At 30.1% G+C, this 27361-nt stretch overlaps 1 protein-coding gene across 4 annotated transcripts in view; it reads left to right on the top strand.

The window, feature by feature from the left end:
* Positions 1-27361, top strand: part of LOC130895375 (uncharacterized) — a 72337-nt gene that overhangs the window by 11775 nt on the left and 33201 nt on the right. For all 4 annotated transcript variants that reach the window (XM_057802613.1, XM_057802615.1, XM_057802614.1 and 1 more), the window contains exons 2-6: positions 16524-16659; positions 18834-19029; positions 20901-21027; positions 21104-21310; positions 21369-21454. In XM_057802613.1, the coding sequence (XP_057658596.1) occupies positions 16524-16659; positions 18834-19029; positions 20901-21027; positions 21104-21310; positions 21369-21454 (752 nt within the window). The remainder of the gene's footprint in view (positions 1-16523; positions 16660-18833; positions 19030-20900; positions 21028-21103; positions 21311-21368; positions 21455-27361) is intronic.

Below are 27361 nucleotides of genomic sequence, written 5' to 3'. Positions count from 1 at the left end.
GATTTACTACGGTTTCGGTCCGGGAAAATATTGATAAAACAACAAAAATGAGGAAACGAAGCTACAAAAAAACTGAAATATATCGATATGAAGTGGATAATATCAAGTGTTCTCATTAATTTATTCCGAAGTGATAAATTCACCTTGAAAATATGCTGAAATTACACACCATTACTACAAAAACAACAGGATGGTATTCAATTATCATGCCAAAAAAAATTTAGATATGTAAACAACTGTTCTAATTTAGCGCAAACATTTTTTCCTCAATGGATTTTTTGTACGCCCGATGTTAGTTCATTTTAAATTCAAGGTCTTCCGAAGCATCGGTGAGATAAATGTCAAAAAAGCGGATGTTTTGGATAACTAGACTGGTTTTTAGCTAAAAATAATAATATTTTCAAGATACTTTATTTTTTTTTACATAATAAGAAGGCAGAAAAAAAGTAGTATCCTATTTTTTATATCAAACAGTTTTTTAATACGAAATCGACCGTCCGAAAGTTTTATATCAATATACAGGAGATACTCAAACGTATAATTTAGAAAATATAATTAAATATAAATAAATAAATAAACTATAACGAAAAACATCCTGTATATAAAATGTTGAATCACCTTTTTGTGTTGTGCGGTTTATATTTCTAGTTCTTATCTTTTTCACATGCTCCTTCCATCTTAACTCAAATCTAGACTCATTTTAATATATTTAGACGTGTTTCCATTTTGGCATCAGCATTATGTTTACTGAGATTGTAATAAAATACTCTTCAATGTTGCCAATATAATTTATCTAATGTCAATTGTACGGCTTTCGTGCTTAAACGGTTGCAACAAATCAATTTTAGTTGGCTATACTGGTATACTAATATAGAAAGTTGATACAAAATTTTAAATATCCCGCCAGAGAAAACACACAGAGCTACATGTCTATGACACTCACAAAACTAAAATTTCTATTATAACAGCACAATGGTGATAGTAGTCGCTTACTTCAGGTGAATCATCTTCTTTTTTTATAATAAAAGAATTAATCTTTTTATACTGATATATATATATATATATATATATATATATATATATATATATATATATATATATATATATATATATATATATATATATATATATATATATATATATGAAATTACGAAACTATCAATTATTTTTTTACTGATTCTTATGTAGATAAAAAGCTTGCGTTTATCTATACGAATATTTTAACATCAGTTTACCTCAAAATAAACATTATAAGTCATTTAAACACATTAATATTTATCAAACAAGTGATAATGTGACTGTTCTGTTTATCAACTTACTGATAAGATAAAATTCGCAATTGTTAAATCATTGTAATTTAAACATTTCCCGTGAATGTAAAATCTTTCCTAAAAAACCTGTTTATGAGTATAACGAAGCGAAGAGTGAGAGTCAGCGATGTATAAAAACTAGAAAAAAAGTTTGTGGAACTAACTCGGGCGTCAATTTATTACAGAGTGGAATAAATAATTCATTTAAGACCAGTTGTTTAGTTATTTTATGACAATGAATTTAACGGGAGCTAAATAAGCCAATAATAAGACTTATTGTAAGAAAAACGAAGAAGTAATGTCTTCTTCTTTCTTAATCAGGCGATGTTTATTAACATTTCATGGTCACTGCTGTATATAAGGTGAACAATGAAATACTATTCTTTTTCTGGTTATAAAAACTATTGAATTCGACATCATTTTGAAACGGAAGCGTTTGTTATAAATAATACTATGTAAATATTATTCTGTACAAAATCAGGATGTAACTAATATGGCTGAATGCGGTCATCGGTCATTACATGAACTACTACTTACTGATGTAATTCAGAAATTTTAATTACATGGCGTATAACTAGTTATGGTCATACCCGAGGCGATGAAAGGCGACATTCAGTCTAGAAGTATGGTATTTCCTAATCGAGACTGTACAATCAGATCAAGTCATTGAAATAATACGAGGAGGCATCGAAAAATTGAGATATATAACATGTTCTATTTTTTAAATACCGAACTAAATTAGAATTTGTTGGTTTAGGTATTTAAAATTATACGTTATTTTCTATTTCTTTATCTTAATGCTGAAATACTTTTTCTTTTTTCTCTATAATAAGTCTTATATTATAAAAATTTGTTAAACATCAATATTACACAACTTAACCACACTTTTAAAACTAAAAACATTTGTTAATTGAAAACGTATACAAAATGGCCGTCTCATGAATCTAACTGTTAACTATTGACACCAGATATCAAATTTGCCCCGGACGGACGCCATTTTGTAATAAGACGATGTTGTTATCACTTACTTGAATTTAGAAAATTTACTACAATAATCAACCATTTTATGAATCTTAACATTAACAATTTTCGTTGATATTGAATGAAATAACTATAGTTCTTCCCTGGTATAAATAGAAAATAGTGAACAAAGTAATTGACGTAATTGGACTGTACATTTAATGATGTGTAATTACGAGCTGGTTGTTTGTGGCATAAATTACATTAATGTCATTGGATTCTTGGTAATTGTCGGTAAGGTTGAAAAAAAAATTGTTTCGTAGTAAACTATTAAAAATGGTCTTTTATATAATCGCAAATATTTTCTTCATATCGTTCCATATAAGTCATACATTAGAATGATTATTGTCGTTGAATTAATTGGCCTCGTATATTTTCCAGGACAACTGTATAAAATTATTATACCCGAGCAAGTTATGAATAAAGATACCTTACCATATTAGATAAAGTATTATCGTTAAATTAATGGCCTTGTAGAGCATTTTTAACAAGTAGCAAAAAGATTTGCCTTGTACTCTTTTAGACATTTGTGAACCAGCCTTACAGTCAGTAGTAAACGTTAAAGAACTAAATGAAATTATGGTAATGATGTTATTAATCAGCATGAGAAGTCTTTATTTATTATAATTTAAGTATAAATGAACATATTACCGCTTTCTATAATATTTTTAGTATTGGTTTGTAGCTTAGGCTGTCACCCATATGTCTTCTTCTTTTTTTCTAAACTACTTACGTGTCAACTTTCCTCGACTCAATACAAACCTTAAGATATTATATTAAACTCATCAGTACTATTAGTGATTCTGCTAGATATATAAAAAGCACAGGTGAGTTAATTCAGTTCTTAATTAATTTCACCATTTTCACTTTCAATAATATAAAATATAATAAAACTCGTAAGTTAATGATTTATTATAAACCAACATTTAAAACAGCTCTGAACTTACATAAAGTGTTTACTGCAGTATATTTCGTTAATATTTAATCAATTTTTTTACTACAACGAAGCTTCTCGTGTATAAGGACGTCGACCTTCGTTATTTGTCCTTGGGACATGAAAACTATCACCTCTGTTTTTGTTAGCGTCTGTTTTCGATTCAATCAATACAAATATTTATTATTTAGGGGTAGTCTTGGTGTATTACAACTATTTTTCACATGCGCAAGTGTAAAGTTTTAACGTTTTATTTATCTTAATTTAATTTTTTTCAATATAATTGTTTTCGAATTGTTATTATTCGTTCTGGATTTTTAAACAAAACGTTTATCATTTTTATGACTTAGAACGATATCGGTGGCGTGTTTGTGAAAAAAAAAGTAGTTAAGCAAACCATCTGGATTCTCTGAAATTCGATCCGACAGAAATAAAATGAAATCAACAAAACAGTACGATTACATTACAAGACGATATTAACACACATCTGAAGGTCAATAAAAATAAAAAAAAAGGTTATTATCCTTTGATACGAGACCTAATTGATAAGAATTTCAGCTTTAAGATGATATTGCAGCTAAAAACATTATGTAAACTCAAACAAAACAACAAATAATGAAAGATTCTTCATTAAAATGTCTTTTAGGGGTTTAAATTATCGTCACAGGGGGCATTTATGCAATTCAGAACATAAAGTATAGAAAAAATTATCTAAATACAGTCCTTGAAAGACCTTAAAACAACTAATTACGATATATTTCGACATAACACATAGAGATGTAACAGCCAGCTGATAGTCTACAATGTTGCCAGATGTTTTAATTAAGTATAAAAGAAAAACAATTATAATGGGCCTAAATGAACTGTTTTTTATTAAAGGCTCATAGACTGAAGTTAAACAGTCTAATGACTACGAATTTTTTGCTGGAACACCCCGTATAAAATCTTGTAAATCTTGCTTATAATTAGACTGATTAAACTAACCTCAATTCGAGAAGGGAATTACTGTCTTAAAATGAAATATATTCTTTTTATACATACAAACCATTCTGTTATGAATTTTTGATTTATTGCTTTTTTGGATGTGATAATTAAGAACAAATAAATATCAAATTTTCTAGAGGATTTGATTATATCCAAAGTTATAGAGACGAGCGCGTGTTTGCAAGGTTAGTCAGTGGCGTATATGTAAAATATTGGACGTGCGATCTTTATATTATATTATTTAATTCGAAATTAGTATAACATACTTAATGTTGATGTGGCAATTTGCATTACCAGAAAAACAGGCGCTGCGCGAAGCTCTCGCACTATGCACTCCGCCATTGTTGACATTCGGGCGTCAGTCGGCGTTGTGCTACAGCCACGTAAACAACTGGGACATTTTCGATGATCCGCTATACAGTCCTGACTTAGCACTCAGTGACTTTCATTTGTTTCATGAACTGAAGACGTGGCTCGGTGGGAAGCGCTTTCAAACCAATGAGGACCAAGAAGTAACTTATATTATTATTATTGTCTGTTGTGAATAATTCTGCCCTATATAAGTTGTTATTTTTTTTTATTATCAACGAAATAATTTGAATACGAAATAAAAATTTCTCTGCCAATGTCCGTCAACAATATATAAAATTTAGACTACATCAAGACCTTGATGATAGATAAATTTATTTTTTATACTACCTGATTTCATATCAAATATTTTGCTTTGTGTATTTTTAGAAAATCGAAAATAACTTGGCAGTGTCATATTTAACTTTTTTTTTAATCTACCACCAATAGTAAGAATCACGAAAAAAATATTGCATAATCGAATTTTCTTGTCCTTCGTTTTGGATTGTTTTTAACATTTGTAAGACCACTTTCAAATGCAGCAAATTAACTTTTCACTGTTCAAATTGAAGGTGAAAAGTCTTTCAATACCTTCAACAATCGTTAGTGAGTTGGTTTTCGTTTTGAATTGTCTTTAATGTCCAAAAGATTATTTTTAAATGCAACAAATCAACTTTTCACTGTTCAAATTGAAAGTGAAAAGTCTTTCAATACCTTCAACAATCGTTAGTGAGTTGGTTTTCGTTTTGAATTGTCTTTAATGTCCAAAAGATCAGTTTAAATGCAACAAATCAACTTTTCACTGTTCAAATTGAAAGTGAAAAGTCTTTCAATACCTTCAACATTCGTTAGTGACTTGGTTTTCGTTTTGAATTGTCTTTAATGTCCAAAAGATCATTTTTAATGCAGCAAATCAACTTTTTACTGTTCAAATTGAAAGTGAAAAGTCTTTCAATACCTTCAACAATCGTTAGTGAGTTGGTTTTCGTTTTGAATTGTCTTTAATGTCCAAAAGATTATTTTTAAATGTAGCAAATCAACTTTTCACTGTTCAAATTGGAAGTGAAAAGTCTTTCAATACCTTCAACAATCGTTAGTGAGTTGGTTTTCGTTTTGAATTGTCTTTAATGTCCAAAAGATCAGTTTAAATGCAACAAATCAACTTTTCACTGTTCAAATTGAAAGTGAAAAGTCTTTCAATACTTTCAACAATCGTTAGTGACGTGGTTTTCGTTTTGAATTGTTTTTAATGTCCAAAAGATCAGTTTAAATGCAACAAATCAACTTTTCACTGTTCAAATTGAAAGTGAAAAGTCTTTCAATACCTTCAACATTCGTTAGTGACTTGGTTTTCGTTTTGAATTGTCTTTAATGTCCAAAAGATCATTTTTAATGCAGCAAATCAACTTTTCACTGTTTAAATTGAAAGTGAAAAGTCTTTCAATACCTTCAACAATCGTTAGTGAGTTGGTTTTCGTTTTGAATTGTCTTTAATGTCCAAAAGATCAGTTTAAATGCAACAAATCAACTTTTCACTGTTCAAATTGAAAGTGAAAAGTCTATCAATACCTTCAACAAACGTTAGTGTCTTGGTTTTCGTTTTGAATTGTCTTTAATGTCCAAAAGATCATTTTTAATGCAGCAAATCAACTTTTCACTGTTCAAATTGGAAGTGAAAAGTCTTTCAATACTTTCAACAATCGTTAGTGAGTTGGTTTTCGTTTTGAATTGTTTTTAATGTCCAAAAGATCAGTTTAAATGCAACAAATCAACTTTTCACTGTTAAAATTGAAAGTGAAAAGTCTTTCAATACTTTCAACAATCGTTAGTGACGTGGTTTTCGTTTTGAATTGTCTTTAATGTCCAAAAGATCAGTTTTAAATGCAACAAATTAACTTTTCACTGTTCAAATTGAAGGCGAAGTGCCTTTTATACTTTTAACAATAATTCGTGAGCTTATTTTGGATTTGGATTACAACGTTTATTAATTACTATTGGTCATGGAGATATTTTCGGCGAGGATTTGATAAAAATAACCGATTTATGTAAGCATAAAATGTGTAAAGAACGCAAACAAGCGATTAACTTTTTCAGAATTTTAATTGATGGCAAAGATTAAGATTTCGATGAAAAGCTTCAAGCAGTTAATACCGTTTAAAAGGCCGCATGCAAAAACAACGAGGTCAATGTAACAACCCCAAGTCTATCTAAATATAACGATTCGTTATTTATATTAATTTTTTTGTAAACCGAAACTGGATTAAAAATAGAAAGAAGGACATTAAAACATTCTTTCATTTTAATACCTCAATTAATTAATAATTTTTTTTATTATCAGACTGGATATAAACAAAATTACGTATTTAATTGCACTTTCTGTGTGAAAATTATCAGTTTGAAGATCCTTGATTAGCAAAATTATGAACTTAATTCAAAAAAATGAAGTAAAACTTTAGTGGTATAGAAATTGCGTTAACCAGAAACCTGCTAAAACCTCAGAGTAGTTACAGTCCAATAGATATTACAAAAAATGAAATAGAAGTTTGTTCGGTGCTTTGAGGTTTAGATTTAGAGATAGAGTGAAGTGATTTTAGGAAAATTCATGATGGGATATCAAATTTGACAATACAATAAAAAAGAAATCGATTCCAGGTGCATGTTGCGTTTCCTGTTTACGTTTTTGGAAGTTTATCGAACGTTTGTTTATTTGAAAGTATTTTATACCTAATGGAAAATATTACAAATACAAGTCGTAAAAAAAACGATATCTCAACACGTGGATATCTAATCTTATTTATTATAATAGTTGAAGTAAACAAATTTATAGGTTACTATTTTGAAAAATTTGAAATCTATATAAGATAATTGATTTTAACGTATTTTTACCTATAACAACGTTAAAATCATCAAAAAAGCCTTATTTAACTGCGTATTTTGTTTACGAGGAAGGGCCCTACAAAAAAACACACGAAAATATATTTTTCAACGTAACTTTTAGTTTGATTCACTTTTCCCAGCGATGTTCAATAAGTTCGATACCCCGAGCCATTTTTTTCAAATCTGGGTACAGAAAATAATCCGAGGAGACTAAATCTGGCGAATTAGGTAGCAATTCAAACTTGAATCCATAATTTTGGCGATGCAATTACGAATTTGTGAGCTGGTACATCGGCCTTGATGAAATAACATTTTCTTTTTAGCTAAATGCTGTCGATTTAGCTCAATTTCTTCGCTCAAACATCGCGATAAGTTGCTGGTTTTTCCTTTTTCAATATTATCCCACGCGCATCTCAAAAAACCGATGCAATTACCTGTGGTTTCATTCGAACCGGTTCTCCCATTTCAATCCATTGTTTTGATTGTTTTTTTTTTTTCGTTTCGGATGGACCCACGTTTCATCTATGGTCACGAAAACATCTCCACGACGCTGTATTTGTTCAATTGTAGCTCTAGATCAAGCCGGTATTCAGTAGAAGATATTTGATTCAATGATAATCATTCTAATACCGAGTTTTTCAAGTCCAGAACTTGCCCCATCTGGTTATTGATCTCGAACGGGTCATTTGGTAAGTTTTTGAGCTTCCGAATCTTCCTTGGGCGTCATTATCGAGTTGTTTTGCCTTCGTAGGCACTTCTAGGTTTTCTACTGCAGCTGCCATTCAAGATTTGTCGATGTAATCGAAGGTTGGTTCAAAATCGGTGTCTTCCAGTTGTACCTGGTGACATTTTGATTTCTTACCGATTAATGTGTACTAAAAAAATTATTGCGCCGTGTAGAAAGTTTTAGATCATGTTTCTTATCTATATTTAACGTTTTTAATAATTAATTACAATGTTTTCGACCGATAATAACTGTCACCATATAGTCTATATGGAACTGAATGATTACATTTCTATTTTTAAGTAATCTTTCGTGTTATATGTTGTTAAAACGTAAAGAAATGGCGTTTCCACGAAACGAATTAGGTGCGGACCGTAAAAAAATATACCTGGAGTCGATTACAGAATTAAAAACTCGTCCTTCCGACAAAACTTTGAAACCATTACAATTTTAAAGCTTTATCGATTGTCTAATTCCATCGTTAGCTATTAAGGTGACTCTCCACTTTGGAATAAAGCCGCGAACTTAATACCGTCGCGAACATCGTCGCGAACAAATAAATTAGCCGTTAATTTTTCCGGAATAACTGGACATTTCGTCCATCGTTCCATTAGAGCAACGGTCTGAATGGTTCATTTTGATTATCGAAAAGTTTCTTCCGAGTTGGATACCCGAAACTGAACAAAAATCGACTGTATGGATCTTTCGAGACGAGCCAAAACCAACGAAAGTTGTTCGCGCGAATGTTCGCCCGTTTTTTCCGGAATAACTGGACATTTCGTCCATCGTTCCATTAGAGCAACGGTCTGAATGGTTCATTTTGATTATCGAAAAGTTTCTTCCGAGTTGGATACCCGAAACTGAACAAAAATCGACTGTATGGATCTTTCGAGACGAGCCAAAACCAACGAAAGTTGTTCGCGCGAATGTTCGCCCGTTTTTTCCGGAATAACTGGACATTTCGTCCATCGTTCCATTAGAGCAACGGTCTGAATGGTTCATTTTGATTATCGAAAAGTTTCTTCCGAGTTGGATACCCGAAACTGAACAAAAATCGACTGTATGGATCTTTCGAGACGAGCCAAAACCAACGAAAGTTGTTCGCGCGAATGTTCGCCCGTTTTTTCCGGAATAACTGGACATTTCGCCATCGTTCCATTAGAGCAACGGTCTGAATGGTTCACCGGCATTTGTATACCAAAAAAAAATCAGGAAAACCAGTCGAACCACGACAAACGTTTTCGAACAGTCGAAACATCAAATCTATGGATTATCCACCGTAGAATCCTTCCTCGGCATCTAGTGATTTCTTCATAATCATCTGAAGAAGCGGTTGATGGAAATAATGCTCCGAGAATCGATTTTAACGGAGAATATTTTGGAAAACAATAAATTACTTGTCACCAACCAATCTGAACCGGATTTTTAGTTGATTAAACTATTGTTCAAGGTGTCCGTTTCCTCCCGCACAAAATATGTCGTCGCACCAAAAAACCCACCAACTAGATACGAAGGGAAACTATTTGAGTAAAACAGAACATCTACGACAAGAAACAAGGCCAGAACCGACCGCAGAAATGAAAATTCTCGGGAAAACAGACCCAAAATCAGTTTCGTTTCGATTGTTGATAGCGACGATTCGTAATCGAGAAAAAATCCGGATCGAATCTTCATACATCCGAAAATATTGATAAAAACAAAATTATTTAATCAGTTTATTGTTCGGATAATAAAAAGTAGAACGAAGAAAAAAATTGTTTGTTTTCAACCTTTGATCGCCCGCGAAACGCGTCGACCTCCCGAGTCCTTCATAAATTTTTTCGATAAACAAACTTTGAACCTTGAAAATAAATTTTTTATGGCCCATCTTTAACATCACACTATGGCCGGCGACCTACTCGCCTTTCGTGATTCACAGTTTTATTGTTTGTAGGACATAAATATTGAAAACTACGCAGTTGTATGACAGATTGCGGAATTGAAATATTTCTAACTACTAAATAATACAATTCAATTATTTAAAATGAAAAATAGGTATCGGATTCCCTAGAAAATTTCTTTACGACACTCATGGTGGTTTCACACGATACGGTTTTTTGTTCGTACGGATGTCTGTACATACTATGAAGTTTGAGTGAAAAATTTGGATCGCTGGGTTCTTTTCTACAAGGAATTGTCTTCTCCAACTTTGTGTTTATCCAAAGGAGGATGGTTCCACAAGCAAATGGGCGGTATTTAATCAATACGAATGGAATTGGGGAACCAACTGACTTAATTTGAACTTACGGCCATCAAGGTCGCAGTTTGATAACAAAATCTAGTAACTAGGTTCAAAAACATCAAGGAAAGTAGGACTATTCGATTGAATTTTACTTTCCCGTTAATTTCCTTGATGTTTTTAAACCTAGTTACCAGATTTTTTTTTATCAAACTGCGACCTTGATGGCCGTAAGTTCAAATTGAGTCAGTTGGTTCCCCAAGTCCATTCGTGTTAATTAAATACCGTCCATTTGCTTGTGGAACCATCCTCCTTTGGATAAACACAAAGTTGGAGAAAATTTTTGAAAGAATTCGATATCAAAGGCGATGGGATCCAACCAGGAGGTGCTGGTTTTTGGAACAAAGGTTCAATTTCAGTAGGAACATCCTCTAGAAATAGAAAAGTACACTTGGACACTAAGTATATGTTGAGGAAGGTTTCTGAATTCGAATTTTATTGTTCCTCAAAATTCTGGTTGTTAAATTCGTCTAGGGATAGTCCGTTTTTTCCAAAAAACAATCTTATTTCCATAAATTTATGTATTAATTTCAATAAAACTAGTTATTTATGCAAAAAGTGAGTAAATTAATACTTTTTTCACGGTAAAATCGATTTCTACGAGTGAAAAAAACGTGACTTTACTCACGAGTTTCATACAAACATTATTCTACGTCCTTAGACGACAAAACTTTCATCAAGTTTTATTTTTTATAAGTAATATTAAAATTTAACGACAAATAACATCGTCTATAGTTGTATTAGTAGTTTTTTAAATAATAAATAACAAATAATCCGGAAAAATAAAAAGAAATCGAACTAATATTTAGAACGCTAGGAAACTTCGTATGGAAAACTTATTATTGACCAAGCGAAGCGGTTAAGTACTTTAATTTACTTCCTTGTTTTCAGTTATTTTTAGATGTTACGTAAAAACTGAATTTTCTCGATTCTCGACCTATTTTCAGGGTAAACGGGCAAATTTAGATTTGGAAACAAACCTTTTGTATCGAAATCTATGAGTTTTTTTGAAATTACTACAATTTTGTTAGCACATCTTTACGTAATCAACGAATCTCTTCAACAATTTGTAAATTTTATCAAGCAAAATCTAATTCACGCATATTCTTTGCTTTCGGAGTGTTCTAGATAACTGATTTTTTAATATTTTGAATAAATTTTCTACTCCTACCTTCCGTTCCTAATTCTTTTGAACTTTACAAGTTTCTAACAATTTTTATTTGACAATTAAGCCGGCACCACACGATCCGTCTAACGTTTCCAACGTTGGCTGAACGAATCGTGTAGTAAAGGCTGTACTCATTTAGGTTCAATAACCTTTAACAACATTCGCTAATATATATCAAAAATTGCGAAATAAACTCGATAAACATAACGGTTAACCAGACGGGATAGAAAATACAGTCGATAAAAAAGAAGAAGCTATAAAACTAACCATATACACTCTTATGAAATTGACTGAAACAAATCTATATGTATAATTACTTTCGAAGTTGTATTGTCAAATTTTATTAAACCGGAAATGATGAAATAAATGTTTTTTATATATAAAAGAATAAGACGGACGGAAGACTGAACGAACTGGAAGAACAATGTCAGACATATTGTTTTCTTGCAAAATAAATTCGATGTTTAATTATCTATTATTTAAAGGTAGTCCAACCGAAATATTTTATGAATAATACATTATAATCCATTCTATCCCTATATTGTATAATTTGTAAATTATGTTATTAAAATGTTGAGAAAATAAAGGTTTTGTATTTGTAAGAGACAATCCCTTATGATAAATCCGAGTGCTCTAGATAACTGATTCCTTAATATTTTGATTAAATTTTCTACTCCTACCTTCCGTTCCTAATTCTTTTGAACTTAACAAGTTTCTAACAATTTTTATTTGACAATTAAGCCGGCACCACACGATCCGTCTAACGTTTCCAACGTTGGCTGAACGAATCGTGTAGTAAAGGCTTTACTCATTTAGGTTCAATAACCTTTAACAACATTCGCTAATATATATCAAAAATTGCGAAATAAACTCGATAAACATAACGGTTAACCAGACGGGATAGAAAATACAGTCGATAAAAAAGAAGAAGCTATAAAACTATCCATATACACTCTTATGAAATTGACTGAAACAAATCTATATGTATAATTACTTTCGAAGTTGTATTGTCAAATTTTATTAAACCGGAAATGATGAAATAAATGTTTTTTATATATAAAAGAATAAGACGGACGGAAGACTGAACGAACTGGAAGAACAATGCCAGACATATTGTTTTCTTGCAAAATAAATTCGATGTTTAATTATCTATTATTTAAAGGTAGTGCAAATATTTTAGGAATAATAATAATAACAATAAGTAAGTAGCTTCTCCCATTTACTACGCTTTTTTCTTTTATATCCTACCTTTATTTTTTCATTCTTTCAACCTCTACAAGTTTCTAACAATTTTTATTTGACCATTAAGCCGGTACTACACGATCCGTCTAACGTTTGCGTCAACATTCACCTTCCAACGTTTTACTAATTTAGGTTCAATAACCTTTAACAGCATTTGCTAGTACATATAAAAAATTGCGAGATAAACTCAATAGAGGAGTTAAAAGTTGAAAAAAAAATTCCCCTTATAATCCATAGAATTTTTTTATCTAATTGAGAAACTGGTAATCTGAAATTATAATTATATAATGCGTAGTTATAATTTTTTTTTGCCATCTCACCAGCCCACGCCTCAACTTGAATTTATAACAGATCCAGTACCGGATTGGCCACATACAAGAATAATGCTTCGAGTCTCGCGCAAAATTTTTGTTTTGCTACGTTCCTTAATCCGGTACTGATTGTTAATATTTTTTTTATAATATATTATTCATGGACGTCACATGTCACAAATAGTACACTTTTTTTGTTTGTAATCTTCAACAAACAACAAAAAAACGTATCTCTCGCAGATGTTTATGTTAGAATATAAATTAGTTCGAAAAAATCAAGTATAATTTGCAAAATTTCATCAGTCACAAATGACATTTGACAGTATAAAAAATAAAATGAAATGGATAAGTCACTCGATGCTAAATCCGTCATTAAAAAGGATGTAATCTTTTTCGACAAAAACCATGATGATTTATTGAAGAAATCTGAAAAAAAAACATAAAATTATCTTTTTTTACGAAAATAATGTTACAATTTACGTGACTTTTGATGAAACGGAAAAATTCCGTTGGCATGTATACCACGATATCACTTTTAATAAATAATTTGGCTAGATATAATATCAAGGAAAAAAATATCTTATTTGTCACGTGTCTAACTTATAATACCACAACATAATACTGTCCATGTGGGAATTTGCAAACAAACAGACATGATTCACGATAGTTGAATTATTTAACCTACTTTTCCACACATTTATTGGACAGAGACAAATGTATAACATTTTGGCCAGCCAAAGCCAAAATACTACTTTTTAAGATATTATTAATAGCATTTTATAGTATAATAAATATAAATAAACGAGAATTGTTCGTATTTAACAATAAATAATTATAAACGAAGTCTCAATAGAAGTATACGATTCGATTCTAAACTAAACATGATTTTTAACTGTCAACTGTCACTCGTATGGTTGAAAATCCCATGTTTTTACGTGTCTAAAGTAAAATTTCTTTAAATGCCATTCGAAAATATGAGATTAGAAATAAATAAACGAGAATTGTTCGTATTTAACAATAAATAATTATAAACGAAGTCCCAATAGAAGTATACGATTCGATTCTAAACTAAACATGATTTTTAACTGTCAACTGTCACTCGTATGGTTGAAAATCCCATGTTTTTACGTGTCTAAAGTAAAATTTCTTTAAATGCCATTCGAAAATATGAGATTAGAAATAAATAAACGAGAATTGTTCGTATTTAACAATAAATAATTATAAACGAAGTCTCAATAGAAGTATACGATTCGATTCTAAACTAAACATGATTTTTAACTGTCAACTGTCACTCGTATGGTTGAAAATCCCATGTTTTTACGTGTCTAAAGTAAAATTTCTTTAAATGCCATTCGAAAATATGAGATTAGAAATAAATAAACGAGAATTGTTCGTATTTAACAATAAATAATTATAAACGAAGTCCCAATAGAAGTATACGATTCGATTCTGAACTATACATGATTTTTAACTGTCAACTGTCACTCGTATGGTTGAAAATCCCATGTTTTTACGTGTCTAAAGTAAAATTTCTTTAAATGCCATTCGAAAATATGAGATAAGAAATAAATAAACGAGAATTGTTCGTGTTTAACAATAAATAATTATAAACGAAGTCCCAATAGAAGTATACGATTCGATTCTAAACTATAAATGATTTTTAACTGTCAACTGTCACTCGTATGGTTGAAAATCCCATGTTTTTACGTGTCAAATTTAAAATTTCTTTGAATACCATTCGAAAATAACACATTAGAAATACATATTTCTCCATTGGCATCAATTAGTTTAAATGACGAATATTAATTTACATATTTAGTCGTATTGGCAACACTGTTGTCTTTTATTGGAGAACTGGACAACGCCTAAACCACGATGAATCTTGTACCAACTTAACCTAACCTATCCAAAAAAAAAACATATAGAAGACAATCAGTTTTTGGTCCTTATTTGTATTGATTCGTTTGTCTACGTTATGGAAACGTGTTTATTGAATGAAAAATTATTTTCATACCATAAAATCGATTTTGAACACTTATTCGACGGCCGCGTAGCCACTTCCTATTTCACGTATTAGGATATCCTTCGCATTTATAATTATTACTTGTTTTTAACAAATTTAACAAACAAAGCAATTCAAACCTAGGCCAACCAAATTCGTGCTAGTTTTTAGTTTACAAGCAAAAATATTAATATCGAATAAACAGTCTACGTCATTGAAATTAAGTCTTATTGAGTTTTATCATTTGTTAGTATAAACACGTTCGTTTTATTGGTATATTTCCATTACAAGTTTTTAATTTTCGTACTTGGATACTAGAAACGGAAGGATAAAAGACTGATGAAGGAATTTTTTATTTCGGTGTTGTTGTTTTTATATTCTATTTTTTGTTAGAATTAACACTCAATTCAATAGGAGTTCAATTCGATAAAATAAAAACAAAAAACTAGAATAGACCAATTAAAAAACTGACAATTGCCTATTGATTGAATAAAGCCATACTTTTTTTTCTTGTTGCACTCGTTTGATTATCTTAGAACATAACGGTTAACGAGACGGGATAGAGAAGACAGTCAGTAGATCAATTACGGATATTTGTCATTAAAAAAGAAGAAGCTATAAAACTAACTATAAACAAACAATTATTTCCGTATACGAGCACACACTCTTATGAAATTGACTGAAACAAATCTATTTGTATAATTACTTTCGAAGTTGTATTGTCAAATTTTATTAAACCGGAAATGATGAAATAAATGTTCTTCATATATAAAAGAATAAGACGGACGGAAGACTGAACGAACTTGAAAAACAATGTCAGACATATTGTTTTCTCGTGAATTCAATGTTTAATTACCTATTATTCAAGGATACTCCAACCGAAATATTTTAGGAATAATAATAATAATAAATTATAATCCATTCTATCCCTATACTGTATAATTTGTAAATTATGTTATTAAAATGTTGAGAAAATAAAGTTCTCTTTAATTTTTCTATGTATAAGGAAGTTTGAAACACAGTTGATAGATGGCGGTAGCTGCGCCCTTTGCATTAATACTTGAGTCAACACCACTTAATCCTCTTATTTTCAATCAAACATCAACTTGAATTTTAAGGGATAGCTTCTTCTGTTTATTATAATTCTAAGCTAAAATTATATTTAAACTGAAATTAGAATAGTTATTTTTAATATTAATGACAAACTTGGTAAACCAAACCAACCTCAAATACCATGGTTTCTTATGAATAAATAAAAAATTAATGATAGAAAAGATGAATCTTTATGTTCCTTGTATATTACAATCTTTTTTTTTCTGTTCCAGTGGTGTTTTGTGATTACGCCGCTTCGGGGAGGTCGCTACAATTTATAGAAGAATATATTTTAAGAGAGGTTCTTCCAACGTACGGAAATACGCCTTATACCTCCAGCATATCGTCATTACAAACGACATTATTTAGGTTAGTGAAATTTTTAAAATTCATTTCTGTTCGAACTAGATACGGGAGAAAAAATTTTCGAAAATCTTCACATTTGGAATTCGATTTTTTGTCCAAATGCGAATTCTTTCGAAAAATCCACATTTTGTTCACAAAAAGTTGGAAGAAACTAATTTTTGTTCACATAAAATTTGTTGGGGCCAATTTTTGTTCACATAAAAGTCGTAAATGCGAAATTTTGTTCACAAAAAATTGATAAATCCAATTTTTGTGTACAAAGAATGTATAAAAGCCACTTTGTTCCATTTCAAACTTGGAAAACCCACTGTTTGTTCACATAGAATTTTTAGAAACCAATTTTGTTCACATAAAATTGGACAAAACCACTTTTGGTCACATAAAATTTGCAGGGACGAATTTTTGTTCACATAGAATTCGTAAAAGCCAAGTTTTGTTCACAAAAAATTGATAAAAGCTAAAGTTTGTTTACAAACAATGTAAAAAAGCCACTTTTCCACTTAAAACTTGGAAAATCCACTGTTTGTTCACATAGAATTGGTAGAAACCAATTTTCTTCACATAAAATTGGAAAAAACCAATTTTGGTTACATAAACTTTGTTGGAGCCAATTTTTGTTCACATAAAAGTCGTAACAGCGAAGTTTTGTTCAAAAAAATTGATAAAAACCAATATTTGTTCACAAAGTATGTATAAAAGCCACTATTTTCCACTTAAAACTTGTAAAACCCACTGTTTGTTCATATAGAATTGGTAGAAACCAAGTTTGTTTACTTAAAAGTTGTTTGGGCCTATTTTTGTTCACATAGAAGTCGTAAAATCGAAGTTTTGTTCACAAAAAGTTGGTAGAAACCAATGTTTGTTCATAAAAAATGTATAAAAGCCATTTTTTCCACTTAAAACTTGGAAAACCCACTGTTTTTTCACATAAAATTGGTAGAAACCAGTTGCTGTTCACATAAAATAGGAAGAAACTAATTGTTGTTCACATAAAATTGTGAGAAATCAATATTGCTCACATAAAATTTGTAGGGGGCAATTTTTGTTCACAAAAAATTGATAAAAGCTAAAGTTTGTATACAAACAATGTATAAAAGCCACTTTTCCACTTAAAACTTGGAAAACCCACTGTTTGTTCACATAGAATTGGTAGAAACCAGTTGCTGTTCACATAAAATTGGAAGAAACCAATTTTGTTCACATAAAAATCGTAAAAGAGAAGTTTTGTTCACATAAAATTGGAATAAACCAATTTTGTTCACATAAAATTGGTAGAAACCAGTTGCGGTTCACATAAAATTGGAAGAACTTAATTGTTGTTCACATAAATTGTGAGAAACCAATTTTGTTCACATAAACTTCGTAGGAGCCAATTTTTGTTCACATTAAATTCGTAAAAGAGAAGTTTTGTTCACATAAAATTGGGACAAACCATTTTTGTTCACATTAAATTGGTAGAAACCAGTTGCGGTTCACATAAAATTGGAAGAACTTAATTGTTGTTCACATAAATTGTGAGAAACCAATTTTGTTCACATAAACTTCGTAGGAGCCAATTTTTGTTCACATTAAAGTCGTAAAAGAGAAGTTTTGTTCACATAAAATTGGGACAAACCAATTTTGTTCACATTAAATTGGTAGAAACCAGTTGCGGTTCACATAAAATTGGAAGAACCTAATTGTTGTTCACATAAATTGTGAGAAACCAATTTTGTTCACATAAACTTCGTAGGAGCCAATTTTTGTTCACATTAAAGTCGTAAAAGAGAAGTTTTGTTCACATAAAATTGGGACAAACCAATTTTGTTCACATAAAATTGGTAGAAACCAGTTGCGGTTCACATAAAATTGGAAGAACCTAATTGTTGTTCACATAAATTGTGAGAAACCAATTTTGTTCACATAAACTTCGTAGGAGCCAATTTTTGTTCACATTAAAGTCGTAAAAGAGAAGTTTTGTTCACATAAAATTGGGACAAACCAATTTTGTTCACATTAAATTGGTAGAAACCAGTTGCGGTTCACATAAAATTGGAAGAAACTGATTGTTGTTCACATAAAATTGCGAGAAACCAATTTTTGTTCACACAACATTTGTAAAAGCTTAAAAATCACTATTTAACAATCGTTGATGTTCGATCATTTACCAAAATTTCGTTTTCCGTTTTTTCCTTCAGACAAGAAGCTAGGGACATAATTAGAAACGCTGTTAATGCATCCGAAGAAGACGCAGTCATATTTTCCGGCCACGGTTGTTCGGACGCTTTAGAAAAACTAATTACGGCGTTAGATTTGCGGGAATCCCCCGTCGTGTTCACCGGATCGACAGAACATTACGATAATATTCATTTATGGCAAAAAATTGGATCGAAGGTAAATACTTTATTTGTTTTTTTCTTTTATTACTATTCGACAACATGTTCGTTCGATATTTCAAAATTTGACATCTTCTTCTACATGTTGTACCTTTGACGGTGGATGTATGAGACCAATCATCACATATGGGGTACCAAAACTCGGAATACTACGAGGAATTATCTCACGAAAGTACAAAGACTGATAAAAATTCAACATTGAGTAAATTGGATCGAAAGAAATGGAATTGGAGTCTCGTGGCTAAACACCCAGTAGATAATCAAAGGATCTAAACTCGTTTGGTATCGCCTTGAAAAATTAAAAGAGTTAGGCAAGAAAATTCATCGTATCGTTAAACGGAATATTTTTATTTGAAACAACCTTTTTTTCAGTGTACATTACTTTTTATATAATTTAATCGCCAGTTGTGATCCTAGTTGTTTCGAGCCGTTATAATATTTTCCAATAATATTAACGATAAATCAAATGTCATGTGGAATTTTACGATGTTTTTGCTAAATTAATATTTTTGTTTATAAGGTACTTGACTGAATTACCGACAGTAAAACTTTTACGTAGTTGATAAAATCATTAGAAAAATTCCTTCTCGATAAAATGATTGCAATAAACGTTATTTTCCAAATTTAATAAATAACAAAAAAAAATCGATTATATAAGTAAATACGAAATCTACTTGACCTTTCCAATTCACTCCGCAATCAATATTTTAAATTAGTGATAAATATTTAATTAACTCAACACTACTAAATATAAAATGTTGTTAATACGAGATTCAACTTCGAATTTGGGTCAGAAAAAATTGTCTGGTCAAGTAAAGAAACGTGATTATTGATGTTTTCGCAGGAACGATATCCGACGTTGCCAAATTCGAGTAGCGCGTCTAGACTATTAATAGATTCCGTTTTTATCACCTCTCAAAATTACTTGATCGAAAAACAAACGTACGAGATCTAGAACTAGATAAATTTGTTAGATATTATTAACATAGGATACTGTAGTACTGCACTGTACTACACAGTTCGGCAACGTTGTTGAAAATCATTAAATTTATTTATTAATACGTAATTTCATAATGGAAACCTTAAACGTCAACATAGAAACGTCAAATGTCAACATGGAAACGTCAAAAGAAGATAGAAACGTCAGAGGTCAACCTAATAACAATTTTACGAATGCGTTTATTAAAAATAATACCAATTTGTATTTAGATAACAAACAACTCAATAAAATTAATTTATGAAACATTTCTAAATGTTCAAAAATTGCGAACGCGCATTTTGAATTTATTATAATTTTTTGGCAACGGTATTTATACTAAATTTTAAAAATTTACTGCTTGGAAATTATGTTTTTAAGTAGAACAAGAAGTACAGGGATTTTTTCGAATATATTATTGTCGTTTATATGTTGTCTGTTTCCATATAAAATTGTTTTGAAACTCGTGTAGCTCAACGAAATTCGTAAAATGTAAACAACTGTCAAAAGCTTCTGACGGAAACGAATTAAACAAGATGGCGTGTTGACGCATGACATTTCGATTAGTCATAAAAAAGTGACAGTCATTTAAATGAAGTTATCGATGAAAAAAATACTGTATAAGCTGAATAATGGCTTCGAAAGTGTACTACTCCATCGATTGTAATCGATTTACTCAATACTGGTCGTCCAATTGAGGTGGAAACAACAAAAAGATCCACAAATCGGTCATATCTAATCGTAAATTGAAACGGCGTGAGATAGATGACGCCTTGAACATTTGACCACTAGAAAACTGTGGGTCGATCAAAAACAACAACTTGTTGATGATTCGGAGCAGTTTTTGGCCATGTTTACACGCGATAAATCAGATTTAATCATTTGTGTTGTAGTTGGTGCGAATAGGGGAAACGAAAGAAGGTTTACTAGATTTGGCGGAATTAGAAAATCAACTGAAATTCTATCAGAATTGCGGGAGGCAGATGATAGGATGTTTTTCTTTAGCATCGAGCGTAACAGGTGATTTCCAAATTTTCCATATATAACTTCACACGCTAACGATCGGTTTTATTTTATTTTTTTTTTGTTCGTTTAGGTCTCGTAGTGGACGATATCGCTTGTACAATTCTTCTACATCAATACGGAGCTTTGTCCTTTTGGGATTTCAACGTTGGCGCTCCTTGTTTACTCATAGATATGAATCCAATTATTCCGGGAGTCGAGGAAACTAACTCTTCTTCCGCTTTTAAAGACGCCGTATACTTTTCGGGACATAAGTTCGTTGGAGGAGTCCAAACTCCCGGTAAATAATGATTATAAGGGATAATATTCTATAGTGGGGATTATCGTATTTTTTTCAGGTATACTAGTTGCCAAAAAATCGATATTTCGAAGGTTAAATACTTGCGAACCTGATGGTTTCTTCGTTTCGAATGATCATGACAAGGTAAGTGATTTATCGAAAAAAAAAAAAATAATTTTTAATAACTTTTAGAAAGTTTTTTGCTTCTTTTTTGATTCATTTGTTTTTTTCTTCGATTTCGTCTTATGTATCTTCATTATTTTCGCTTGTTACTTTATCATTTTTTGGAGGTTAATCGATTCTGTTCATTTTTTTTCCACAATTTACTTTAAAATTCTCGAAATATTCAATTTTATTTTCGTTTCAGCTCCTTCTTTTACTAATTTACGTATTTTTGGAACTTTTTTCTTTGTCTATATCAAATCTCAGGATCCGATCTCTAATTTTTTTGTGTCATTTCCTTTTTTATGGTTTTCTTTAGTCTTCCATTACATTTTTGCTTCTTTTTCGACTCTTTTGTTTTTTTCTTCGATTTCGTCTTATGTATCTTCATTATTTTCGCTTGTTACTTTATCATTTTTTGGAGGTTAATCGATTCTGTTCATTTTTTTTCCACAATTTACTTTAAAATTCTCGAAATATTCAATTTTATTTTCGTTTCAGCTCCTTCTTTTACTAATTTACGTATTTTTGGAACTTTTTTCTTTGTCTATATCAAATCTCACGATCCGATCTCTAATTTTTTTGTGTCATTTCCTTTTTTATGGTTTTCTTTAGTCTTCCATTACATTTTTGCTTCTTTTTCGACTCTTTTGTTTTTTTCTTCGATTTCGTCTTATGTATCTTCATTATTTTCGCTTGTTACTTTATCATTTTTTGGAGGTTAATCGATTCTGTTCATTTTTTTTCCACAATTTACTTTAAAATTCTCGAAATATTCAATTTTATTTTCGTTTCAGCTCCTTCTTTTACTAATTTACGTATTTTTGGAACTTTTTTCTTTGTCTATATCAAATCTCACGATCCGATCTCTAATTTTTTTGTGTCATTTCCTTTTTTATGGTTTTCTTTAGTCTTCCATTACATTTTTGCTTCTTTTTCGACTCTTTTGTTTTTTTCTTCGATTTCGTCTTATGTATCTTCATTATTTTCGCTTGTTACTTTATCATTTTTTGGAGGTTAATCGATTCTGTTCATTTTTTTTCCACAATTTACTTTAAAATTCTGGAAATATTCAATTTTATGTTCGTTTCAGCTCCTCCTTTTATTAATTTACGTATTTTTGGAACTTTTTTCTTTGTCTATATCAAATCTCAGGATCCGATCTCTAATTTTTTTGTGTCATTTCCTTTTTTATGGTTTTCTTCAGTCTTCCATTACATTTTTGCTTCTTTTTCGACTCTTTTGTTTTTTTCTTCGATTTCGTCTTATGTATCTTCATTATTTTCGCTTGTTACTTTATCATTTTTTGGAGGTTAATCGATTCTGTTCATTTTTTTCCATAATTTACTTTAAAATTCTCGAAATTTTTAATTTTATTTTCGTTTCAGCTCCTTCTTTTACTAATTTACGTATTTTTTGAACTTTTCTCTTTGTCTGCACCAAATCTCAGGATCCGTTCTATAATTTTTTTATGTCATTTCCTTTTTTATGGTTTTCCTCAGTCTTCCATTACATTTTTGCTTCTTTTTTGACTCTTTTGTTTTTTTCTTCGATTTCGTCTTATGTATCTTCATTATTTTCGCATGTTACTTTATGATTTTTTGGAGGTTAATCGATTCTGTTCATTTTTTTCCACAATTTACTTTAAAATTCTCGAAATATTCAATTTTATTTTCGTTTCAGCTCCTTCTTTTACTAATTTACGTATTTTTTGAACTTTTCTCTTTGTCTGCACCAAATCTCAGGATCCTTTCTATAATTTTTTTGTGTCATTTCCTTTTTTATGGTTTTCCTCAGTCTTCCATTACATTTTTGCTTCTTTTTCGACTCTTTTGTTTTTTTCTTCGATTTCGTCTTATGTATCTTCATTATTTTCGCATGTTACTTTATGATTTTTTGGAGGTTAATCGATTCTGTTCATTTTTTTCCACAATTTACTTTAAAATTCTCGAAATATTCAATTTTATTTTCGTTTCAGCTCCTTCTTTTACTAATTTACGTATTTTTTGAACTTTTCTCTTTGTCTGCACCAAATCTCAGGATCCTTTCTATAATTTTTTTGTGTCATTTCCTTTTTTATGGTTTTCTTTAGTCTTCCATTACATTTTTGCTTCTTTTTCGACTCTTTTGTTTTTTTCTTCGATTTCGTCTTATGTATCTTCATTATTTTCGCATGTTACTTTATGATTTTTTGGAGGTTAATCGATTCTGTTCATTTTTTTCCACAATTTACTTTAAAATTCTCGAAATATTCAATTTTATTTTCGTTTCAGCTCCTTCTTTTACTAATTTACGTATTTTTTGAACTTTTCTCTTTGTCTGCACCAAATCTCAGGATCCTTTCTATAATTTTTTTGTGTCATTTCCTTTTTTATGGTTTTCTTTAGTCTTCCATTACATTTTTGCTTCTTTTTCGACTCTTTTGTTTTTTTCTTCGATTTCGTCTTATGTATCTTCATTATTTTCGCATGTTACTTTATGATTTTTTGGAGGTTAATCGATTCTGTTCATTTTTTTCCACAATTTACTTTAAAATTCTCGAAATATTCAATTTTATTTTCGTTTCAGCTCCTTCTTTTACTAATTTACGTATTTTTTGAACTTTTCTCTTTGTCTGCACCAAATCTCAGGATCCTTTCTATAATTTTTTTGTGTCATTTCCTTTTTTATGGTTTTCCTCAGTCTTCCATTACATTTTTGCTTCTTTTTCGACTCTTTTGTTTTTTTCTTCGATTTCGTCTTATGTATCTTCATTATTTTCGCTTGTTACTTTATCATTTTTTGGAGGTTAATCGATTCTGTTCATTTTTTTCCATAATTTACTTTAAAATTCTCGAAATTTTTAATTTTATTTTCGTTTCAGCTCCTTCTTTTACTAATTTACGTATTTTTTGAACTTTTCTCTTTGTCTGCACCAAATCTCAGGATCCGTTCTATAATTTTTTTATGTCATTTCCTTTTTTATGGTTTTCCTCAGTCTTCCATTACATTTTTGCTTCTTTTTTGACTCTTTTGTTTTTTTCTTCGATTTCGTCTTATGTATCTTCATTATTTTCGCATGTTACTTTATGATTTTTTGGAGGTTAATCGATTCTGTTCATTTTTTTCCACAATTTACTTTAAAATTCTCGAAATATTCAATTTTATTTTCGTTTCAGCTCCTTCTTTTACTAATTTACGTATTTTTTGAACTTTTCTCTTTGTCTGCACCAAATCTCAGGATCCTTTCTATAATTTTTTTGTGTCATTTCCTTTTTTATGGTTTTCCTCAGTCTTCCATTACATTTTTGCTTCTTTTTCGACTCTTTTGTTTTTTTCTTCGATTTCGTCTTATGTATCTTCATTATTTTCGCTTGTTACTTTATCATTTTTTGGAGGTTAATCGATTCTGTTCATTTTTTTCCATAATTTACTTTAAAATTCTCGAAATTTTTAATTTTATTTTCGTTTCAGCTTCTTCTTTTACTAATTTACGTATTTTTTGAACTTTTTTCTTTGTCTATATCAAATCTCAGGATCCGATCTCTAATTTTTTTGTGTCATTTCCTTTTTTATGGTTTTCTTTAGTCTTCCATTACATTTTTGCTTCTTTTTCGACTCTTTTGTTTTTTTCTTCGATTTCGTCTTATGTATCTTCATTATTTTCGCTTGTTACTTTATCATTTTTTGGAGGTTAATCGATTCTGTTCATTTTTTTCCATAATTTACTTTAAAATTCTCGAAATTTTTAATTTTATTTTCGTTTCGGCTCCTTCTTTTACTAATTTACGTATTTTTTGAACTTTTCTCTTTGTCTGCACCAAATCTCAGGATCCGTTCTATAATTTTTTTATGTCATTTCCTTTTTTATGGTTTTCCTCAGTCTTCCATTACATTTTTGCTTCTTTTTTGACTCTTTTGTTTTTTTCTTCGATTTCGTCTTATGTATCTTCATTATTTTCGCTTGTTACTTTATCATTTTTTGGAGGTTAATCGATTCTGTTCATTTTTTTCCATAATTTACTTTAAAATTCTCGAAATTTTTAATTTTATTTTCGTTTCAGCTTCTTCTTTTACTAATTTACGTATTTTTTGAACTTTTTTCTTTGTCTATATCAAATCTCAGGATCCGATCTCTAATTTTTTTGTGTCATTTCCTTTTTTATGGTTTTCTTTAGTCTTCCATTACATTTTTGCTTCTTTTTCGACTCTTTTGTTTTTTTCTTCGATTTCGTCTTATGTATCTTCATTATTTTCGCTTGTTACTTTATCATTTTTTGGAGGTTAATCGATTCTGTTCATTTTTTTCCATAATTTACTTTAAAATTCTCGAAATTTTTAATTTTATTTTCGTTTCAGCTCCTTCTTTTACTAATTTACGTATTTTTGGAACTTTTTTCTTTGTCTATATCAAATCTCAGGATCCGTTCTATAATTTTTTTGTGTCATTTCCTTTTTTATGGGTTTTCTTAAGTCTTCCACTACATTTTTGCTTCTTTTTCGACTCATTTGTTTTTTTCTTCGATTTCGTCTTATGTATCTTCATTATTTTCGCTTGTTACTTTATCATTTTTTGGAGGTTAATCGATTCTTTTCATTTTTTTACCAATTTACTTTAAAATTCTGGAAATATTCAATTTTATGTTCGTTTCAGCTCCTTCTTTTACTAATTTACGTATTTTTTGAACTTTTCTCTTTGTCTGCACCAAATCTCAGGATCCGTTCTGTAATTTTTTTGTGTCATTTCCTTTTTTATGGTTTTCCTCAGTCTTCCATTACATTTTTGCTTCTTTTTTGACTCTTTTGTTTTTTTCTTCGATTTCGTCTTATGTATCTTCATTATTTTCGCATGTTACTTTATGATTTTTTGGAGGTTAATCGATTTTGTTCATTTTTTCCACAATTTACTTTAAAATTCTCGAAATATTCAATTTTATTTTCGTTTCAGCTCCTTCTTTTACTAATTTACGTATTTTTGGAACTTTTTTCTTTGTCTATATCAAATCTCAGGATCCGATCTCTAATTTTTTTGTGTCATTTCCTTTTTTATGGTTTTCTTTAGTCTTCCACTACATTTTTGCTTCTTATCCGACTCATTTGTTTTTTTCTTCGATTTCGTCTTATGTATCTTCATTATTTTCGCATGTTACTTTATGATTTTTTGGAGGTTAATCGATTCTGTTCATTTTTTTCCACAATTTACTTTAAAATTCTCGAAATATTTAATTTTATTTTCGTTTCAGCTCCTTCTTTTACTAATTTACGTATTTTTTGAACTTTTCTCTTTGTCTGCACCAAATCTCAGGATCCGTTCTATAATTTTTTTATGTCATTTCCTTTTTTATGGTTTTCCTCAGTCTTCCATTACATTTTTGCTTCTTTTTTGACTCTTTTGTTTTTTTCTTCGATTTCGTCTTATGTATCTTCATTATTTTCGCATGTTACTTTATGATTTTTTGGAGGTTAATCGATTCTGTTCATTTTTTTCCACAATTTACTTTAAAATTCTCGAAATATTCAATTTTATTTTCGTTTCAGCTCCTCCTTTTATTAATTTACGTATTTTTTGAACTTTTCTGTTTGTCTGCACCAAATCTCAGGATCCGTTCTATAATTTTTTTGTGTCATTTCCTTTTTTATGGTTTTCTTCAGTCTTCCATTACAGCCTTTGTGCCTTCATCCTCCATTTCATTTTCTATTTCTTAATATAACGTTTTTAACCCTTTCGAATAATATTTACCATCTTTTTCCTCAAAATAAGCCTTAACATATACGATAACGTCTCCGTCTGATGTAAATCTCTTTCCAGCAAGTCTAACTTTAAGGTTAGGAAACATAAAAAAGTTGCTGGTAACCAAATCTGGTAGATACGATGGTAGGTTAAACCAATTCGAAATATAATTCGTGACA

Source organism: Diorhabda carinulata, chromosome 6 (genome assembly GCF_026250575.1).
Source record: "Diorhabda carinulata isolate Delta chromosome 6, icDioCari1.1, whole genome shotgun sequence".
NCBI lineage: Eukaryota > Metazoa > Arthropoda > Insecta > Coleoptera > Chrysomelidae > Diorhabda > Diorhabda carinulata.
The sequence above is the reverse complement of the archived record's forward strand: the minus strand, read 5'-3'. Positions and strand labels throughout refer to the sequence as shown.